Raw genomic sequence first — 19,829 nt, 5'->3', positions numbered from 1 at the left:
GCATAGCAGGCACTCAAGAAATCGTTGATGGAAGAATGAATGAATGAATGAATGAATGAACGAACGAACGAACAAGCCCCCAGTAGGAAAATGGACAAAGCATATGAATAGACAGTTAACCAGAAGGAAAAAAAAAATCAATAAACATGAAATTATGTTCAAACTCCTTATTATTTAGAGAAAAAAATTAAGGAGGTAGTAAAATATTTTTCACCTATCCAATTGATGAAAAATTTTAAAATAATATTCAGGTAGATGAGCATTCATCCATGCTATGAGAGTATAAATTGGTCCAGCCTTTTTGGAAAGCAGTTTGGCATTTTATATTGATTAAAATATGTGTACCTCCTAGTACCATGATTGTAGTCTCTAAATGCCATTTCTCATTAAGTGGACCCATAGTCCCTTAGAGAAATGGCTGATTCCAGACCTGAGATATCTTGTGACAGAAAGCAAAAAAGCTATCAAAAAAAAAGAAAAACCGTGTGCTAACACATATATATGGAATTTAAAAAAAAAAAGGTTCTGAAGAACCTAGGGGCAGGACAGGAATAAAGACGCAGACATAGAGAATGGACTTGAGGACACGGGGAGGGAGAAGGGGAAGCTGGGATGAAGTGAGAGAGTGGCATGGGCATACATACACTACCAAATGTAAAATAGCTAGCTAGTGGGAAGCAGCTTCATAGCACAGGGAGATCAGCTCGGTGCTTTGTGACCACCTAGAGGGGTAGGATAGGGAGGGTGGGAGGGAGACGCAAGAGGGAGGGGATATGGGGATATACGTTTATGTATAGCTGATTCACTTTGTTATACAGCAGAAACTAACACACCATTGTAAAGCAAAAAAAAAAAAAATCTGTCACTTTGGTAGTTGCTAGTATACAACTCATCATTCTGAATACTAGTAATTAAAAAGAATCAAGCATTTATCTGCCTGCTTATACTAACTGTATTTCAGGATAACCCAAGAATTGATGAGTAAAATTTCTTCTTTATGAAAGCACTCTAGCCGGAAAATGCAGTAGGAATGATAGAATTAGAAGATTGTTATTTTTACAACTACTACCCCCATCCCACCCCGCCCCAAAGAAACAGTGGCCTTAGCCCAGCGGTCTCAAATGAATTGTGGTCAGAACAGGTGTTTTGTTTTAAACTTCTAACTTATTGAGTGATGCTCTTGTAAAATGCAGTAAAATGTTGCATCAATGTTAAATTGCTGTAAAAGTTTCTAAACTTTTGCACTTTCAATTTTTGTACTTACCATGAATTGTTAAGAAACCACGGGGAACTGGCACCACCACACCTTAACGTAGCACTGGTCTAGACAACGATCATGAGTGAATGCCAAAACTGTTAAGTGAAAGTGAGGAGCTTTAAAATGGATGGAGACACCCAAAGCCACTTATAAATCTAAGCATCACTAAACATGAACAATCAGACATTGTTTGTCTCCTTATGTGATGCAATAGGAAATTCATAGCACCACGTATGAATTATCTCCCCCGACCCCCCATCAGAATTGAACCTGAATCAAATCAGGCTTCAAGAACTGACTACTGCTTTGCCAGGAATGGAAGGGGGTGAGATAAATGACAACACCACAAGGAAGGCATCAGCCAAATTCCAGAATGTGGGAACTACTATAGGACAAGTGACACAATTTATTTAACTTTAACCAATAAATGTCATTAATGAAGAGGGAGGGAGCACTACATAAGGTTAGAGACATAAAAGACACCTGAATCAAATACAGAGTGTAGGGGTTGTTTGATTCTGATTCAGACAGATTTTAAGACAATCAGGGAAATGTGAAGATGGGCCATTGAGATTATATATTTTTAAAAAGACTTATTTGTTAGAAATACGTACTAAATTATTTCAGATAAGTGTTTGCTTTAAAATACTCCAGTGTTTGAGGGTGGGGCAAGAGGGGTGGAGAATAGATTAAATAAAATAGGCAAAATATTGATAATTATTAAAACCTGGTAATAAGTGTCAAACATAAAGCCAGACATTAGCTGTAGAGGTGAAAACAGATTTTATTCACTAACTACTGACAGTAGGAATAAGAGCTGAGCTCCATCATGATTTGTGCTGAGGTGACTGGTGTTTTAAAGGGCAATGGGGGGGCTTCCCTGGTGGCGCAGTGGTTAAGAATCTGCCTGCCAATGCAGGGTACACGGGTTCGAGCCCTGGTCTGGGAGGATCCCACGTGCCGAGAAGCAACTAAGCCCGTGAGCCACAGCTACTGAGCCTGCGCGTCTGGAGCCTGTGCTCCGCAACAAGAGAGGCCGCGATAGTGAGAGGCCCGCGCACCGCGATGAAGAGTGGCCCCCGCTTGCCGCAACTAGAGAAAGCCCTCGCACAGAAACGAAGACCCAACACAGCCATAAATAAATAAATAAATAAATAAATAAATTTATTAAAAAAAAAAGGGCAATGGGGGAGTAAGGAAGGGAGTACAAGCTAGGGCTCAAGTGAAAACTTACTAAAGGTTAATCAGTGTGAATGCCCATGAGGCCAGCTGTGTGTGCTGGCTGGCAGTCATCAAGATAGGATTCTGTCCTCCCACAGAGACTGGAGGACAGAGACCCTGTCCTTCCTGATGATTACCTTTCAAAAGAATGGCTTTCAGGTTTTTGAGAAAAATATTCCTGAGTTGTAGAAGGTACATATACATCTCAGAGAGACCCAGGAAAGATTCATAATTTTAAGACCTTCTTAGTAAATGTTCTAAAAAAGGTCAGGGGCTTGTCTTTAGGTGTTGGCTGGAAGAAACAGCCTTGAGCTTTCTCAGGGAGGCATTTTGTTGAGAGGCTGGGGTTATCCTAGAGACATGCATGTCCTTATGCTGCTAGAAGACTTGCTAGAGTTTGGTTATCACTCAGTGCAGAGGGTTGGACAGAGTCATTATGTGCTGGGGGTTCTGGAGTTCTCACAAGTACATGAGGGTCCAGTATATCAGTCTTTATGAGAAAAGAATACTCTTAAGTGTATGTTTGAAAGTTTTTTAATAAGAAGTTATTCTTAGTGTATATTCCCCTTGACCAAGTAATTCCTCTTAAAGGAATGTATCTTAAGGTAGTAATCAGAAATTTGGTCAAGGGCTTATGTATGAGGATGTTCATCAAAGTAGTAACACAGAGAAAAATTGGAAACAAATATTTCCAACATTAAAAGATTTATAAATTATAGGACATCCTTTCACCTACTAGATTATCAGAAATCCAGAAGCATCAAGAGCCTCTGTGAAAGCGGGCGCTCTCATAAATTGCTGGAGAGGCTGACCCCATGGAGAGCAATTAGGCAATCTTAACAAAATTACTAATCCATTTACCCTGTGACCTAGCATTCCGGTTTCCGGGATATCTTCACATGTATGAAATTATTATATGCGAGGTTTTTCATTACATCATGATTTGTAATAGCAAAAGATTGAAAACAGTAGAAGACTAGTTATACAAATTGTGGAATTTATGTAGAGGATTACTATACAGCTGAAAAAAGGATGAGGCACCTCATATCTGTGCATTCAGTATGGTACCAACTAGCTACATGTGGTTATTTAAATTTGAACTAATTAAAATGAAACTTAAAATTCAGTTCTTTGGTCGCAGTAGCCACATTTAAAGGTATTCAGTAGCCACATGTGGCCAGTGGCTACGTCATTGGACAGCACAGATATAGAACATTTTCATCAATGCAGAAAGTTCTGTTGGACAGTGCTGCTTTATATAGTGAGTATAAAAAATTTTCTAAAATACCTATATTACTTTTATAATAAATAACAGATACCTAGAGATAGATTGAAAATATTATGTAACACAAAACAGTTTTTTGTGTGTGTGTGAAAGTTTAAAACCTGAGTTTGGAACACATGGAATCTTCACAGATTTTTTTTCTTAAAGTCAATAACCTCTCCATTTTCTCCTGTAGTTTACCATTTTCAGATGTGTATGAGACCAGGTGGGTTACATATTATGGGGAACGTTCACTTGGTACAGTTGTTGAAGGCAAAAAGAAAAACACAGCATAAAGGATTCTTAATGAATTAATTATTTTTTTACCTAGCCTTTACTGTTTTTTGCTTGAACCAAGCTTGTCTGAAGACATAACCTTCCTCAGGTCTTTATTGAACTCATGTCCTACATGAAGTCTAAATTTGCTAGGTGCTATTGGTGTAGATGTAGCAAAAAGTTACCACTGTAATCACAGCTTTCTGGAATACTCTGAAATTAGACTGATACAATAAGAAAGATACTTGCTTTGTCTGGGTCCCCAGCACACAGCTTCTAAAACCTTTGAAATCTCCTGAGTGGTAGGAGTGTCTTTGGCGTGCAAATGAGATGACTTGGTGAGGCGCTCCTAGTTAACTTCAGGATGGAGGTTGGACGCCAGAAAGACAACCTTGGTTAGAAGCCTAAAACTTTCAGCCCTACCTCCCAACCTCCAGGGAGGGGAGAAGGGCTGCAGGTGGAGATAATCACCAGTGGCCAATGATTTAATTATTCATGCTTAAGCAGTTAAACCTCCATAAAAAACTTTAAACAACAGGGCTCCTGGAGCTTCCTGGTTGGTGGACAGTTTGAGGTGCTGGAAGGGTGGTGCATTTGGAGAGGGCATGGAAACTCCATGCCCCTTCTTACCTACCTTGCCCCATGCATCTCTTCCATTTGGCTGTTCCTGAGTGTATCTTTTATTATAAACTGGTAATAGTAATTAAAGTGCTTTCCTGAGTTCTGAGTCTTTCCAGCACATTATCAGAGAGAAAGGGGTTGTCAAGAGTGTGGGTGACCTGGAAACTGCATTTGGCATCTGGCATGGGGGCGGTCTTATGGGACTGAGCCCTTTAACTTGTGGAACCTGTTGCTGACTCCAGGTCGATAGTGTCAGAATTGAACTGAATTATTGGACACCCAGTTGAAGGAGTGGTGCTGGAAAAAACACCACATATTTGATGTCCAGAAGAAAAAAACCCCTTCAGGTATAACTTTATGTGGCTGCAGAACATAGTAAGATGTTGATTTCAGAGTCTGGCTTATTTTAGTGTTGTCTAAGAAGAAGCTAATAGGAGTTAAATACCACCTTAGTGTGCAGTGTTTTTTTTAAAAATGGGGATTATGCTATACATTTGAGATACTAATAAATAATTAATTTTAAACAGATCTACAGAAAATAAGGCAATTCCCCCTCTGGAAAATAAAGTTGCAGACTTTAGAGAAAAAGAATCATCTTCAAATTTATCTTACCAAAAGCATGACTGCTCTGGTGCCTGTCTGATGAAAATGCCACTTACCTTCAAGGGAGAAAACCCTCTGCAGCTACCAATCAAATGCCACTTCCAAAGACGACATGCGAAGACAAACTCTCATTCTTCAGCACTCCACGTGAGTTATAAAACCCCTTGTGGAAGGAGTCTACGAAACGTGGAGGAAGTTTTTCGTTACCTGCTTGAGACAGAGTGTAACTTTCTATTTACAGATAACTTTTCTTTCAATACCTATGCTCAGTTGACTCGGAATTACCCAAAGCAAGAAGAAATTGTTTCTGATACGGATATTAGCAATGGAGTGGAATCGGTGCCCATTTCTTTCTGTAATGAAATTGACAATAGAAAGCTTCCACATTTTAAGTACAGAAAGACTATGTGTCCACGAGCATATTATTTAAACAGCTTTTCCAACATGTTTACTGATTCATGTGACTGTTCTGAGGGCTGCATAGACATGTGAGTAGAAAAACATGGCATTTCAAAAAAATCTTCTGAATGTAGGGGTACTTATCAAGAAGTCCTGCTGTGTATCAGTTTGTCTGTCTGAAACCAGTTCATCGAGAATCTAAAATAGAAAGATGCATCTCATTAGCAATAGGAAAGAAAACTCTTTGCCAGTTATTTTAGTAATTTGGGAATTATTTCTTCCAAGGATAAGTATTCCCTTTAATCTAGTACGATACTCTTAATAGCAGCAATTACAGCTAATGCCTTGGAACTGTGCCAAACACTGTGACAAGTGCTTTACATATATTTGCTTGTTTAGTTCTCACAGAACCCCGTGGGGTAGGTAATATTATTTCCATGTTACAAATGAGGAAGTTGAGAAGCCAAGTGTAAGGTCAACAAATTTAAGAACCAGGATTTGAACCCGTGCTCTTAACCATTATGTTATATGTTGTATTTTACTTTTACAAATCATTTCCTTGCTACTTTTTTTAGAAAGTTAATGGTGCCTCTCCTGATCATAAAATTGACATTCCATAAAAAAAAATGAAAACATGTTCTAATATATTAAGACTTTGAAAACCATTTTTTTTTCAGGGTGTGTAATTTATTGGTATTTGTAGGTTTGCATATGTAGAGCGGAGTTGCATTATATGTACATTTAATTTAATGCAAATTTAGCTGCCTGTACTAGGAAAAAGAAAAAGCATGAGCGAGATAAAGAGAAATAATTTAAATTACATAGATAGTTTTCACCATCCTCTCAGAAGGAGTGTAGATGAGATATCAATCTGCTGTTACCTCAATTTGGCTCAGTTCCTTTAGGTCTGTCATAGAGGAAACCTCTCACTGTGCCAAGTTTTATTCTGTTTAAATATAAGTTGTTGTTTTTTCCGCATTGCCTCTAAACGTAACCCATCTACATCTGGCCAAGCCCAATCTCTTTCAGTGATGGAGGAAAAAACTAACTGTTGGACAATGTTTACTGTACTTTATGGTCAGTTTAACGGGGTTTTTTAAAGAATAATTTTGACTGTTTGTGATTTTTGCCTTAGACTGTAGAAAGTAACCCCCATGTAACATGCACCACCAACATATATATTTTCATCTATTGGTCAGAAATTACAAGAGAAGTCACAAAATAAGCAAAAGCGGAAGCCCCCTGGGATCTGGAATTGGACATGAGCACTGGGGCCAGGGATTCTAATCCTGACAGGAATGGGAATTAAACATGTCCTATGCGTGGCAGAGAGTGGACACTGAGCTCTTTGGGGGGACAGAAACAGGGACCTGCACAAGGCTGGGAAGTAAGCTAATAACTCACAGGGCCTGGAATTGTATTAATAACAACCGGGTTTAGAGCTGTGAAACCCATAGGTCAGAGCCAGAGCAATGAGGAAAGCAGCCAGTGTAGAGGAGCACCCAGGAGTAAACTCCACGAAAAGTATGATTTCAAACAGTCAGAGCACACAAAGACATTTAGGACCATGAAGGCAGCATAAGTCCCAACAAATGGCAGCATTCACACCTGAAGAATCAGAGGTAAATGTAGAATCTGACTGACAGAGACTTTAAAATAGGTATGTTTAAAATGTCCAAAGAGATAAAATATCAGCATCCATGAAACAAGAAAAGGAGACTATTTTTTAAAGTATACTGTGTATGTAAAAGAACCATTTGGAAATATGGGAAATAAAATATATGGTCATTGAAATAAAAACTAAATAGATGGACTAAATGGTAAGCATTGGTATAGCTGGAGAAAGAATTAGTGAATTGCAAGGCAAAACTAAAGAGATTCCCTCAGAATGCAAAGAGATAAAGATATGGGGAAAATAAATTTACAGGTTAAAAAATATGGAGGATAAATGAAAAATTCTAACATACATGTGAGAAGAAAAGAGCATTATTCAGAGATAATAGCGGAGAATTTTCCAGAATTGAAGAAAGACAGGAGTCTTCAGAGTGAAAAAGCCTACTGTATACTAGAAATGGAAAATAAGATAACTATATCTAAATATATCATGATGCAACTTAAAAAGTATCTAGGGCAAAGAGTAAATCTCACACTATCAGATAGAAAAGAGGAAAAATAGATTGACAACACACTTCATCAGAAAGAATAGAAGACAAAAAGGAGGCATATTAGCTTAAAATGCTGACGGAAAATAAATGTAAAACTAGAATTCTGTACCAACCCAGACGGTCATTTGTGGGGAGGGAGGAGGGTCCTCACACAATTACACAGCAGTTGAAGACATGCATAACTACTTTCTAGCAATAGTACTTTTAAGTCTATCTAGAGCATTGTTTTTCAAGCTACAAACCTGTAGCTAAAATCACTTGTAACTAGCATTTTAAAAATTAAATCATACAGAAGGTACCCACGTGCATCACACATGATAAGGTAGTTTCTTGCCACTGTTATTTCTGCTTGTACGCATACACACATATATAAATATGCATGCCTCTGTAGGATCGTGAAGAAAATATATTTCTTACTGTGAGTCATAGTCAAAAATATTTGAAAGCTACTACCCTAGAGATGCTTACACATGTGCATAAGAATAAGGATGTTGTAGCATTGTTTGTTGTATTGAAAACTAGAAGCTACTTAATTGTATACCAAGCAACTTAATTGTATATCTAAATGCTGTGGAAAAGTTAGAAGGAAATAACTAGATTTGTATATAACACAGATGGGTCTCAAAAGCATTATATTGAATGAAAAAAGTTGTAGGATAATAACTATAGTACTTTTTAAAAAAACAATACAGTATATTGTTTGTAGATAAATATGTATGTAAAAAGTATAAAGGATGCCTCACCAAACCTCTTGAGAGTTTAGTTTTATCTGTAATGCTTTTTTTTTTTTTTAAGGAAGATCATATATACAGTATATATGTTTTAAATTACAGTTGGCCCTTGAACAATGCAGGGGTTAGAGCTGCTGACCCTCCGTGCAGTAGAAAATATAACATATAACATAGTTGGCCCTCCATATAAGCGGTTCCACATCTGTAGTTCCACATCCGAGCGTTCAACCAACCGTGAATCATGTAGTACTGTGGTATTTACTCTGGAAAAAAATCCATGTATAAGTTGACCCATGCAGTTCAAACTCATATTGTTCAAGGGTCAACTAAAAGGACTAGACAAAATGATGACAGCTAATTCTATATGGTCAAAATATGCGTGTTTATTGTATTATTGTTTGTGTTTTTCTGTACTTTTTAAACTTTGCAAACAAAGTCATACTAAAAAAAGCAACAGTAGATTTCTACATCTGTAAATAGAATCCAAATTAATGAATTTATTGCTTGCTTTTTCTGTTGCAAACAGTAGTTACCATTCTGACATGTATTGTGTATATACAGAAAAATGCAGAAGCAAATCATAGAGGAAAAGACCTTAAAGTCACTTACAATTCAACATAGGAGACAGGATTCAGAGATTTTAACCAGCTTACCAGTGGTTACATACCTAGTTTATAGCAGAGATAACCAGGTTCCTTACTCCCTATCGAGTTATAAGTCCCTGTCATGTTAGATAGTTATCTAAATAGTTAAAGGGAAAATTTTTTTTATGGTTGCATGTTTACTGCTTAGCAATGTTACGAAAAACAGATTGTAGTAGCCAGATACCCAGCATCAGTCTCCCCAATTTATTTTCATGTCTTTGGAGGGAGAGATAATACAAGACATATGCAAAACTATATATGCCCTTTTGAGTTTGACACATATAAGTTTATCCATTGTAAGAGAGCAGACATAGGAGAATTTTTACAAAGAAGGTTTTGCTGAATAGGAAATGAAAGGAATTCATTTTGAAAAGTTAGAGTAAACTCATAAAGTTAAGTATTTATTTCATGAGCAAATAGAGGTACAGGGCAGTTTATAATTATTTATAAACTTTTGGTAGATGTTGTCTTTCAAAGAGGTCTTTTTTATTTAGGGAAGAAGTCTAACAGTCCATGAACCAAACAACTATTCTAAATACAATTACATCCTTTACACTTTTGTCAAGACAGTCTCTTAACTTGGTGCTTTTTTATTCTGACTTCTCCATCCATTCCCTTTTAGAACAAAATGTGCATGTCTTCAACTGACAGCAAGGAATGCCAAGACTTGCCCCTTGTCAAGTAGTAAAATAACCACTGGATATAAATATAAAAGACTACAGAGACAGATACCTACTGGGTAAGATACCTTGAGGATCCGTTGCAGGGTGTTTATATCTTTGAAGAAGGGTACTTTATCATTGTGGCCTGTAGTCTTATAAATGTTGTTAAATCTTAATTTCTTATACCAAAAATCTAAGTTAAGGAATTAAAAAAAAAACCTGTATATTGTTCTTGGAAATAGAAGTCAGAGAGCACACATGTAACAGGCAGACTATATCTGACACTCATCTGCTTTGAGTCTGACTCTTTCCCTGCTAGGGTTAACTTACTTTGGGTAGACCTTTCCCCATTAAGATATATACTGTGCAAAGCTTGCCTGAGAATTGGGAATTTTCAACTTCTCATGGTTGTTATTAATAAAAATAAACAGAAAATTTTCTTTCTAGACTTTCCCTTCCTAGACATTTCCTTCGTAGACATTGCTAGACATTTTTAAAGAGCTAACCTTTACTATGTGCCAGGCATTGTCTCAAGCACTTTGTAGATACCAACTCATTTAATCTTCACAAAACAACCCCATGAAGTAGGTAGTATCATATAATCCCCATTTTAAAAATGGAAAATTGAAGTACAGAGAGGTTAAATTCAAGGTCACGTAGCTAGTAAATGCTGGAGCTATGATGGGAACCAGGCAGTCTAGCTCTAGGAGCCTTCACACTTAGTCTGTCTCCCTTGGTAGTTATTAGTGAGGTAGCAATATAAAGTGCTTTTGCTTTAAGATGTCTGATTGATTTTTCTCTTGTATATTTTATTGACAGCATTTATGAATGCAGCCTGTTGTGCAAATGTAATCGACGAATGTGTCAAAACCGAGTTGTCCAACATGGACCTCAAGTGAGGCTACAAGTATTCAAAACTGAGAAGAAGGGATGGGGAGTACGCTGCCTAGATGACATTGACAGAGGGACGTTTGTTTGCATTTATTCAGGTAAAGCAAAGGTTTACTTTCACATTACTCTATAGTAAGATCTACATTTCTGAATCTCCATTTTACTAGTCAGGGCCACTGAGATCTTATAGCAAGGACAAGAGCAACAATATATAGGAGGAGCATCAGAGGAAGACAAGTGACTGGGAAATTGAGCACTGAAGGGATGAAATGCCTTAGGAGGAGGTATCAGGTGTTCCAGAAAAGAAAGGCTAAGGGATAAAACTTGGGTTATTGTGTGAGGCACATTTTTGGTCTCTGTGGCTGCAGATGCTTTGGGGTAAGGTAAGAAAGCTTTTTAAATAGGAAATCTGAATGACTGATTTGCTAAGGTAAAGATTATTAATCAAAGACTGTCTTGTTCAGTGTCTTGAGCTATTAGAATTTAATAGGTTAACATTGTAATAAATACCTTCAGGTGATGATTCAGGCAAAGCAGTTCACTCCATTTCAGGGACTTGAGAGAGCTGCCCATGTTCTGAGTGAAACTTTCCAGCCAGTGTGTTACAGTTGTGCAATTACTGATTCTTTCAGGCCATATCCCACAGGCCAGACACATTAGTCTCTAGTTGTCTCTTCCTTTTACCCCAGAGTGTCAGGCAAAAACTCTCACTTTCTGTGCGTACCATGAAATGAGAAAGGTTGGAGAAACACGACTCTCAAGGCAGTCTAAAGGAAATGTGCTAGGCAGCAGGGACTAGAGCAACCCTCCTCATCTGAAATTCCAGGTGCACTTCAGTGAGGGCAAGAATTATCAGAGTTCAGAATAGTCACACCTGGATCCCTGCCACATACCACTTACAGACACACATACTACACAACTTGCCTAGACAATTCGTCTCTCATATTTCTCAAAATAACTCTTTGATGAAAGTCAGCTGCCCGTAAAATGCCAAATCGTGTCCAGAAAGTATCATTCATTGGCTTTATCTGCATTGTTAGAAAATGCACCTAAGTTATCTCTCTGATCTAGTTGCTAATTTTGACTTGTTAACTATAGTTTTGAGTTCCTTGAAAGAAAATGCGTAAGCTTCAGATGAAGATTTTAATTACACTAGGGCTTAATATGAGAATAGGCACATATCACCACAGATTTAAATAGGTCACTTTATAAAAAGAGTAAAGGTTTTAAATGATAAAGCATTTATAACTAGACACAAAAGCTCAAATTTTAAGACTAGAGTTCACCTCTCTAATTTTCTAGAATGCTTTCTGATCTGTATTTTTGTTTTATATTATTGTAGCTAAATCTCTTCTCTTTCATGTTATACCACAACAGATAAATACTTCTTTTAGGTGCCCTGTATTTTTTCATGTGCTGGGAGATATGAAATCTCTTCTTGGTCTTTTATATATTATTTGTTACAGTAGCTTTCTAGGATGAGTTAATGTTTATCTTCATTATAGAAATAAGGTATACCTTACAGGGTTCTTTAGTAATGGAGCAGAAGAGATGCCCTTTTGTTGCTAGTAATTGTGTTATTTTTTGTTGTGTTAAGCTCTTTTACTTTTTTCTTTTAGGAAGATTACTAAGCAGATCTAACACTGAGAAACCTGATGCTATTGATGAAAATGGAAAAGAAGAGAATATTATGAAAAATATGTTTTCAAAAAAGAGGAAAATAGAAGTCACAGATTGTGAGGTTGAAGTTATCCCATTAGAATTGGAGACATATCCTAGAAGTGCTGTGACTGAGGAGTGTCCACCTAAGCTCCATAATAATCCCAAAGATCCTATTATGTGAGTGAGAGCTTATGAACCCAATCAAGATTGATCTATACTGTATACTATTGATCAAGAGTAGTTCTTTCTCTTTCCTCTTTCTTTCTTAATTTCCACCTCCACTCCTATATATCTCTTGTATATCAACTTGCTTCACAGTTGTAAGTTTAACACTGTGAGAAATCTAGGGCACTTAGATTTAAAAATCTAGCCTACATACTTAATTTCCTCAGTTTCCATTTGTGGAGTTTTACCTTTAAAAACTTCGACTTTAATCAGGTTCTTTATGGATGTCATAACTTTTGCAGTTCTTTTTATTTTCTATCACCATTTTATTTGCAAAGCTTTTCTTAGGTTTTCTTCAGTTTTTTAATATACTTCAAAAATGATTGACTTTAAAATATGATTATACTTTTTTCTTCTAGTGAGGGATAGGCATAGATGTTATAACTAAGATTAATTTCTAATGGATATTTATGTAACAGTGAAGCTATCCATATTTCAGGGCACAATAAAGAGCATTTTTAGTGATATACAGAATAACTTTTTTTTCCTTTTCAGAGAAATGCAATGTAACAGTATTTCAAGAATTCAGTATCATTCAGTCATTAGAAGTCCTAAAACCAAGATGGCCAGTATTCAACACAACGGGAAAAAGATGGTAAAAACTGCAAAATGTAGATGGTGCCCTTCTGAGAACATTAACTATTACTTAGTTCAAATTGTTTGTGTTACTTAATAATGTGTAGGATTTCTTTTATTATTTTGTAATGTGGTGCTGTTAAAGTGTTAGGACTATGTTTTATTTACTTAGTATCCTCCATGGTGGTTGGCATGTTCCCAACTTAGATATATAAGGAGAATGTTGGTCATGATCTGACAGTGTATTCTACTGAGACTGAGAGCTATCCAGTCTAAGAATTTATAGAAGAAGCTAAAGTGTTCAAGAGTTGATAGTATTACATAATAAGAAAAAAAGGATGGAGTAATTTAAGTTAAGGAGAGATGGTTGTGAGATGTAGGAGAAAGAAGAGAAGCAGCCTAATGAAAGAGTCATCAAGAAAGCAACATTTTACATGATAGCCTCTGAAGGTACACTTTTCAGTCTGTACTGAGAAGAATAGTCAGAGACTGTAACTTCGAAACAGAATGATGCAGGAAAAAGAACAGGCAGACATAATGGTAGTTCACGGTAAGGCTTGTTGATGAAAAATAAAAACTCTGCCCTAGGTGGTGTGCAAATATTTGCCCTCTGCCTAGTAACATACAGTAGGTACCTCTTCAGTACCACATGATTATGAAAAGATTGGGCCGGGGGATCACATAGACTTGGGTTTGCCCTCCAGCACTGCAGCTTACTAGCTGCTTGACATCTCTCTGTCTACATTTCTTTATCTGTAGAATGAGAATAATAGTATCTATCTCAGAGTTAAGAGGATTAAATGAGATAAACATCAGAAACTTTGTGTAGCACAATGCTTGACACCCAACTAAGTGCTCAACACATGTTGACCATTGAAGTACATAAATAATAACAATAATGGTCAACATGTATGGAGCACTTAGTTGAGTACCAAGCATTGTGCTCAGCATATACCCCTTTTTGAAAGTTATCATTACCATTTAAAGTGACTGCAGTGTCTGCAACTCACGGAGATAGGCAATTCCTTTAACCTTTTCTTTGAAGTAACTAGCCAAAGGGTGTTTTTAATCTTTGCACATCTTATAGTTGAAGCCAAATTTATAATCTGGCATCAGAATTGAGGGATACAGACAGGTGTATTTGAATTTTATTTTGAACTTATAATGCCTAAAGAGTGTCTTGACAGTCCTTATAATTTTCATAGCTGTTGCTCACTAAAGTGCCTAGGACTACAGCCATAAGGGCTCCATCACTTCAGAGAGGCTTTCAAAACTAATCTAGTAGCTATAGCCTATGAAGATTGACACTTGATGAAAGAGGCCTTACTGCTAAATTAAATTTTTTTTCCTGACCTAGGAAGTAAAGACATCTTCCTTGTTTTCTTTTAAGGGATTTACTTCCTCAGAGTCTGTCACCTCAGAAGATAATGGTGGATTTAAACCAACTCAAGTACATCTGAACTCTAAAGCCAAGGAAATGAGAGGTAGGCTTTGTTTCAGTCTGATTGCCTGCCTCTTCTGCCTTTTTGTCTCTCTTGCTCAGTACTTGTGGCTCATTTTCTCAGACTCCGTAACAAAAATGTGGCATTCATCACAAGAGTTTCTACTGGTTTAGATCAGAGGTTGGCAAACTATAATTGGTGGGCCAAATCCAGCCCACTACCTGTTTATGTATATTACCTTTTAAATAATAACTGAGAAAAAATGGGAAGATAGGTAATACTTTGCGACACTTGAAAATTATAGGAAATTATAATTTCAGTGTTCCTAAATAAAGTTGTATTGGAACAGAGCCACACTCTTTCATTTACATGTTGTCTCTGTCTACTTTCACACTACAGCAGCAGAGCTGAATAGTCACAACAGAGACCATGTGGCCCACAAAGCTTACAGTATTTACCGTTTGGCCCCTTACAGAAGAAGTTTGCTGACCCCTGGTCTAGATGCCAACCATGACTTGATGCATGGCAGGAGAATGGGGTGGTCAGCTCCAAGTCTGCATAGTCCATCTATGGCTTTGGAAGCATTGTCCAATGCAGCTATTTCCTAACTCTTTAGGCTCCTTAAAAATAAAGACACATCATTCTCCTGGAGTATTCCAGCCAGTGCTGCTGCAGGGGATGCTTAGCAAAAAGTGTAAATATTGCTACCCTGAGTGCTTATCTTTCAGTGTTACCAGACCTGCCATGGTTAATATTACAACCTGACAAACTTGGATTTTGGTTCATTTGCATTTCAATATATCCCTCAGTGGAGAGGCATTGCTGAGACATGACCCTCTGTGAAGAACTGGCCAACCATTGCCTCTTCTGCCATTGGGCTTCCTTGCATCTGCACCCCCAACTCCCCACGTGGTCTTAAAGGATGGAAACTGGGGGAGGCAAAGCAGCTCCTTGACAGAAAAGGTCTATCAAGAAAGGGCACTTATAATAATTTCACCTGTAGAGGAGGAAAATCTCTTTCTACCCATCTTAAGCTGTCTAGCCGGGGCCCTGTAAATTAGACTGACAAAAGACAGATTGACAAGAGAAAAACAAAAGTTTATTAGTATGCATATTGTACACATAACACGTGAGTACTCAGAGATGAGTAACTCAGAGAGGTGGCTTAGAACTCTGGCTTATCTAGCATCTTAGTCAAAGAACAGTAAATTTTTAGAGGAACAACAAGACAAAGGAAAAGGGCCTTGAATCTCTCGGGGTGGAAATTGTGGGAACCCAGATATATGTGAAACCAATGGTAGATAAAGGCTAGTTAGTCAAGTTTGCTATGTAGATTGCTCTGGTTCAGTCTCCAAGCTGATAAAGGTCTAAAGTTATCTCTGGTAATTAACTTTTGTCCTTCCTAGTATTATAGAAGGAGGGACACCTTTGTAAATTTATATCCTGCTTTTAGACAGATGGGGGGAGGGCTGAGCTTTTCCTGTATTGCTGCTTAATTGCCCTTAGCTCAAAATAGTCCTTATGTCAGAGATGCATATTTTGGGATGACATTCTGATATATCACCATTTAATGCATGTGAGCCATACGACTACTGTTAACTTTTGGTTCTTTTGTCATTTCCATTGACTGCTACAATGTATATAGCAGGCACCACAAAAATTAGTTATGTACTATTATGGCTCACAAGTAACCCATGATTAAAATATGAGTACATGTAGGAGTAGCAGCCAGCAACAGTGATGATTACAATAAAAACATTAATTTTAGAGAAGTATAATTTCTTCGTGCCACTGAATTAGGTGACACAAATGACTTTTTAAAAATAAATCATTTTATTCCATTTGACATGCATTCATACTTTTGAATATTTTCAAAAAATTATTTCCATAATTGGATAAGAAAAATAAGTAGTTCATCTTCTTCTTAAGTACTGTTGTTTGTAAAAGTGTAATTATTGAATGATCATCTAGTAAAAACTCCAAACACTAATGTATACAAAATCCATAGCAATAGTTATTACTATTGGGACTTACAGAGGGTGACTCCATCAGGGTCTCCTCAGGCCTTTCATTGGTATATTAAAGGCCTAAAGTACTCCCTAAATACCCTCTTTGTTACAGCTGTTTAGAATACACTTAAATGCAGATTCCAAAATTGAAGAGAGGTAAGTCAGTTTCTAAGGAGTAGAGATTAAATATAGTAACAGGAAGCAACATGTATACAGATTCATAAAAAGGCATTGTTATGTAGTAGAAAGAAGGCAGGCTTTGGAGTCAGATATTTCTGGGTTTCTTACCCCACTTCTCATTACTATTGCTAGTTAGGTGAATCCCTTAAGCCTTCAGAGGCTTGAAGTTTTCATTTGTAAAATTGGAGTACTGTCTACCTTAATACATTGTAAGGATTAGCAATAATTAGCACAGCTTGCATTTAATTAGTATTGTTACTCTCAGCACTATTGCTCAGCCAATTATATTTCCTGACAATTCCTTCCACAATGTTTATTAGAGGACTCAAGCTCAAACCAAGTTGAAGATTCTGAAGACAACCCTGTGATTGAATCAGATGTGATAGATATAACTAGATGTAGAGAAGAAACTCCACCAGGGGGCAGATGTCACCAAACAGTCACACTGGATGATCAGAATGAGATTCAAATACAAAAGCCCCAAGAGGAAAAACCTCCAGCATGTCAAAACCAGCAGGTCTTTTGTGATAAAGAGTTACCAAGTGAAACCAAGAATGCTTCATCTGATTCTCTAAAGAAGTTCAATGAAGGGAATGTGTTTTTATTGGATGCCACAAAAGAAGGAAATGTGGGCCGCTTCCTTAATGTGAGTATATGGGCTGAGGTTCCTATGTCTAAACACATTTTTTTTCCCTAGGCTTCTTAACAAAATCATGAGGAAAATATGATTAAAAGACTCCAAAGCCAGACTACCTAGATTAGAATGCCAGTCCTAACCAACTACACTTCAATTTAAAAAAAAAAAAAATGCCAGTCCTCCACTTACATGACCTGGGGCATGTTACTTGACCTCTCTATGCTATATTTCCCACCCCTATAATATGGAGATAATAATAATAATAACTGTCTAGGATGTTGTGAAGATTAAATGTATTATATATAAAGTGCTTAAAAGGTACCTGGCACACAGTAAACATTTGCTTGAGAAAGCTATAAGAAATAGTAAGAAAATCATATATGTTTATTGAAAAGTTTTCAAGATTCATTACTTCAAAAAAAATCACAATGGGACACATAGAATAAGCTTCTCTTTTGTGTCTTATATAATACAGTATGTCTTATTCAGAAATGCCTCTATCCAAAAAAATCAGTTGGGAGTACTTATATGTTTTACTTACTCTCACTAAGTTTTGAGTGGTTTAGTGGCTTAGTACAGAAAACCAGTACATTTATCAGAATATTGCATTTTACTATCTTACTCCTTTTTTTATTCCTAAACCGTAGTCGTTTTCTGTTTCTGTGTATGTTTGGGATATATGTAATGAGATTTATTTTTATTTATACAGAGAAATATTTATGATTTCTCTGATTTTAAGGTTCAAGACTTAAGACTCCTGGCATCTTCATTATAAGAGGGATAACTTGTATTATTGGCCATAACTACTGTGTAGGGTGGAATTGGAGTTACCTTGTAGCTTTCCCATCAAACCGCTATTCTATCCTGCCTCCTACCCTCACACATGCTTATCAAAGAATGTACGGTCCCAGGAATCCTACAGGAAAAAAAAATCCCCTCCAACCTCTAGTCCCAGTGTGTATATAGACTCTCCTTTCTTTGGCCAACTGGACCATGTGGAAGCCACCTGTATGCCCCCTACTCTCTGGGCTCCACTTTGTCCTTGCTTATCCTATCCAGGAGAGTGAAGAGGAGTCGTGGAAGGAGGATGGGAACTCTGATACCCTCCACACATCTTTGGAAAGGTCCACTCTAGTACACTGACCCCTGGATATGGCCTTAATTTTTCTCTTTGATCTGTATCAGAGCTCTTCTTCCTCTCTGGGGTTGAATTAGTGGGATGGGCAGCTTTGCTTTTTCCCTGAAAGTAATGGGACGCATGCATGGCCCATGATTCTTTTATGCATTCCCTTTGCTAAGCTCAACACCCCTTTTTTTTTTTTTTTTTTTTTTGGCCACGCCGCACAGCTGGCGGGATCTTAGCTCCCCGACCAGGGATCGAACCTGTGCTCTCAGCAGTGAAAGTGGAGTCCTAACCACTGGACCACCAGGGAATTCCCTCAACACCTCTTTAAAATGACTTTTGAGTAGTTTGAAGTTGACGTTCAGTGATTATTTTTATTTTATTTTAATTAAATTAATTTATTTATTTATTTTTGGCTGCGTTGGGTCTTCATTGCTGTGCGCGGGCTTTCTTTAGTTGTGGCGAGCAGGGGCTACTCTTTGTTGTGGTGCGTGGGCTTTCTCATTGTGGTGGCTTCTCTTGTTGCGGAGCGTGGGCTCTAGGCATGTGGGCTTCAGTAGTTGTGGCGCATGGGCTCAGTAGTTGTGGCTTGCGGGCTCTAGAGCACAGGCTCAGTAGTTGTGGCGCACGGGCTTAGTTGCTCCGCGGCACGTGGGATCTTCCTGGACCAGGGCTCGAACCCGTGTCCCCTGCATTGGAAGGTGGATTCTTAAGCACTGCACCACCAGGGAAGCCCTCAGTGATAATTTTACATGTAATTACGGTGCCATTAGAAGAGAAAATACTCTTAAGTCGGAAAATCTTTAAAACCAAAGAGCTTTTCTCCTTGCTAGATAAATCTGTTTATTTGGCTTTTTTCTTTTTCTCTCTCCTAGTTAGGAGGATACTTGGTTAACAGAGAACAGAACCCTCTCCTCCTTTCCTCTTTCCTACAACTGCTTTTCTCTATTACACTTTCACTACTTCTACACTATTGCCAAACATGCTAGGAGCTATTAAACATACCAGAAGAGCCAGAAGATCATTAAAGAATGATCTCTAGCAAAGGACTGTTGTGGCTTCCTTTCTGGTAGGTTATGTTGTATGGTGGCTGCGCTAGAACTATATGGTTGGTTTCACCAGCTGGGTCCATCCCTTGTTTATAGGAGGTAAAAAACAGGGCTTTTCTTTCTTTTTTAATTTAATTTTCTACTTAGATAATACATTCACATGATTTCAAAGTTTAAATAAAATAAAAAGC

General features: G+C 37.5%; 1 protein-coding gene across 9 annotated transcripts in view; it reads left to right on the top strand.

The window, feature by feature from the left end:
- Nucleotides 1-19,829, top strand: part of SETDB2 (SET domain bifurcated histone lysine methyltransferase 2) — an 83,283-nt gene that overhangs the window by 22,605 nt on the left and 40,849 nt on the right. For 7 of the 9 annotated variants that reach the window (XM_068526385.1, XM_068526383.1, XM_068526384.1 and 4 more), the window contains 7 exons: nt 5,168-5,731; nt 9,805-9,921; nt 10,664-10,833; nt 12,355-12,574; nt 13,118-13,217; nt 14,589-14,682; nt 17,150-17,475. In XM_068526385.1, the coding sequence (XP_068382486.1) occupies nt 5,168-5,731; nt 9,805-9,921; nt 10,664-10,833; nt 12,355-12,574; nt 13,118-13,217; nt 14,589-14,682; nt 17,150-17,475 (1,591 nt within the window). Of the gene's footprint in view, nt 1-5,167; nt 5,732-9,804; nt 9,922-10,663; nt 10,834-12,354; nt 12,575-13,117; nt 13,218-14,588; nt 14,683-17,149; nt 17,476-18,813; nt 18,867-19,829 lie in introns of those variants that run through there. The other 2 variants (XM_068526389.1, XM_068526392.1) reach the window with 2 other exon arrangements.

The sequence above is a fragment of the Eschrichtius robustus genome, chromosome 18, assembly GCF_028021215.1.
Source record: "Eschrichtius robustus isolate mEscRob2 chromosome 18, mEscRob2.pri, whole genome shotgun sequence".
Taxonomy (NCBI): Eukaryota; Metazoa; Chordata; class Mammalia; order Artiodactyla; family Eschrichtiidae; genus Eschrichtius; species Eschrichtius robustus.
This window is presented reverse-complemented; position numbering and strand designations above follow the sequence as displayed.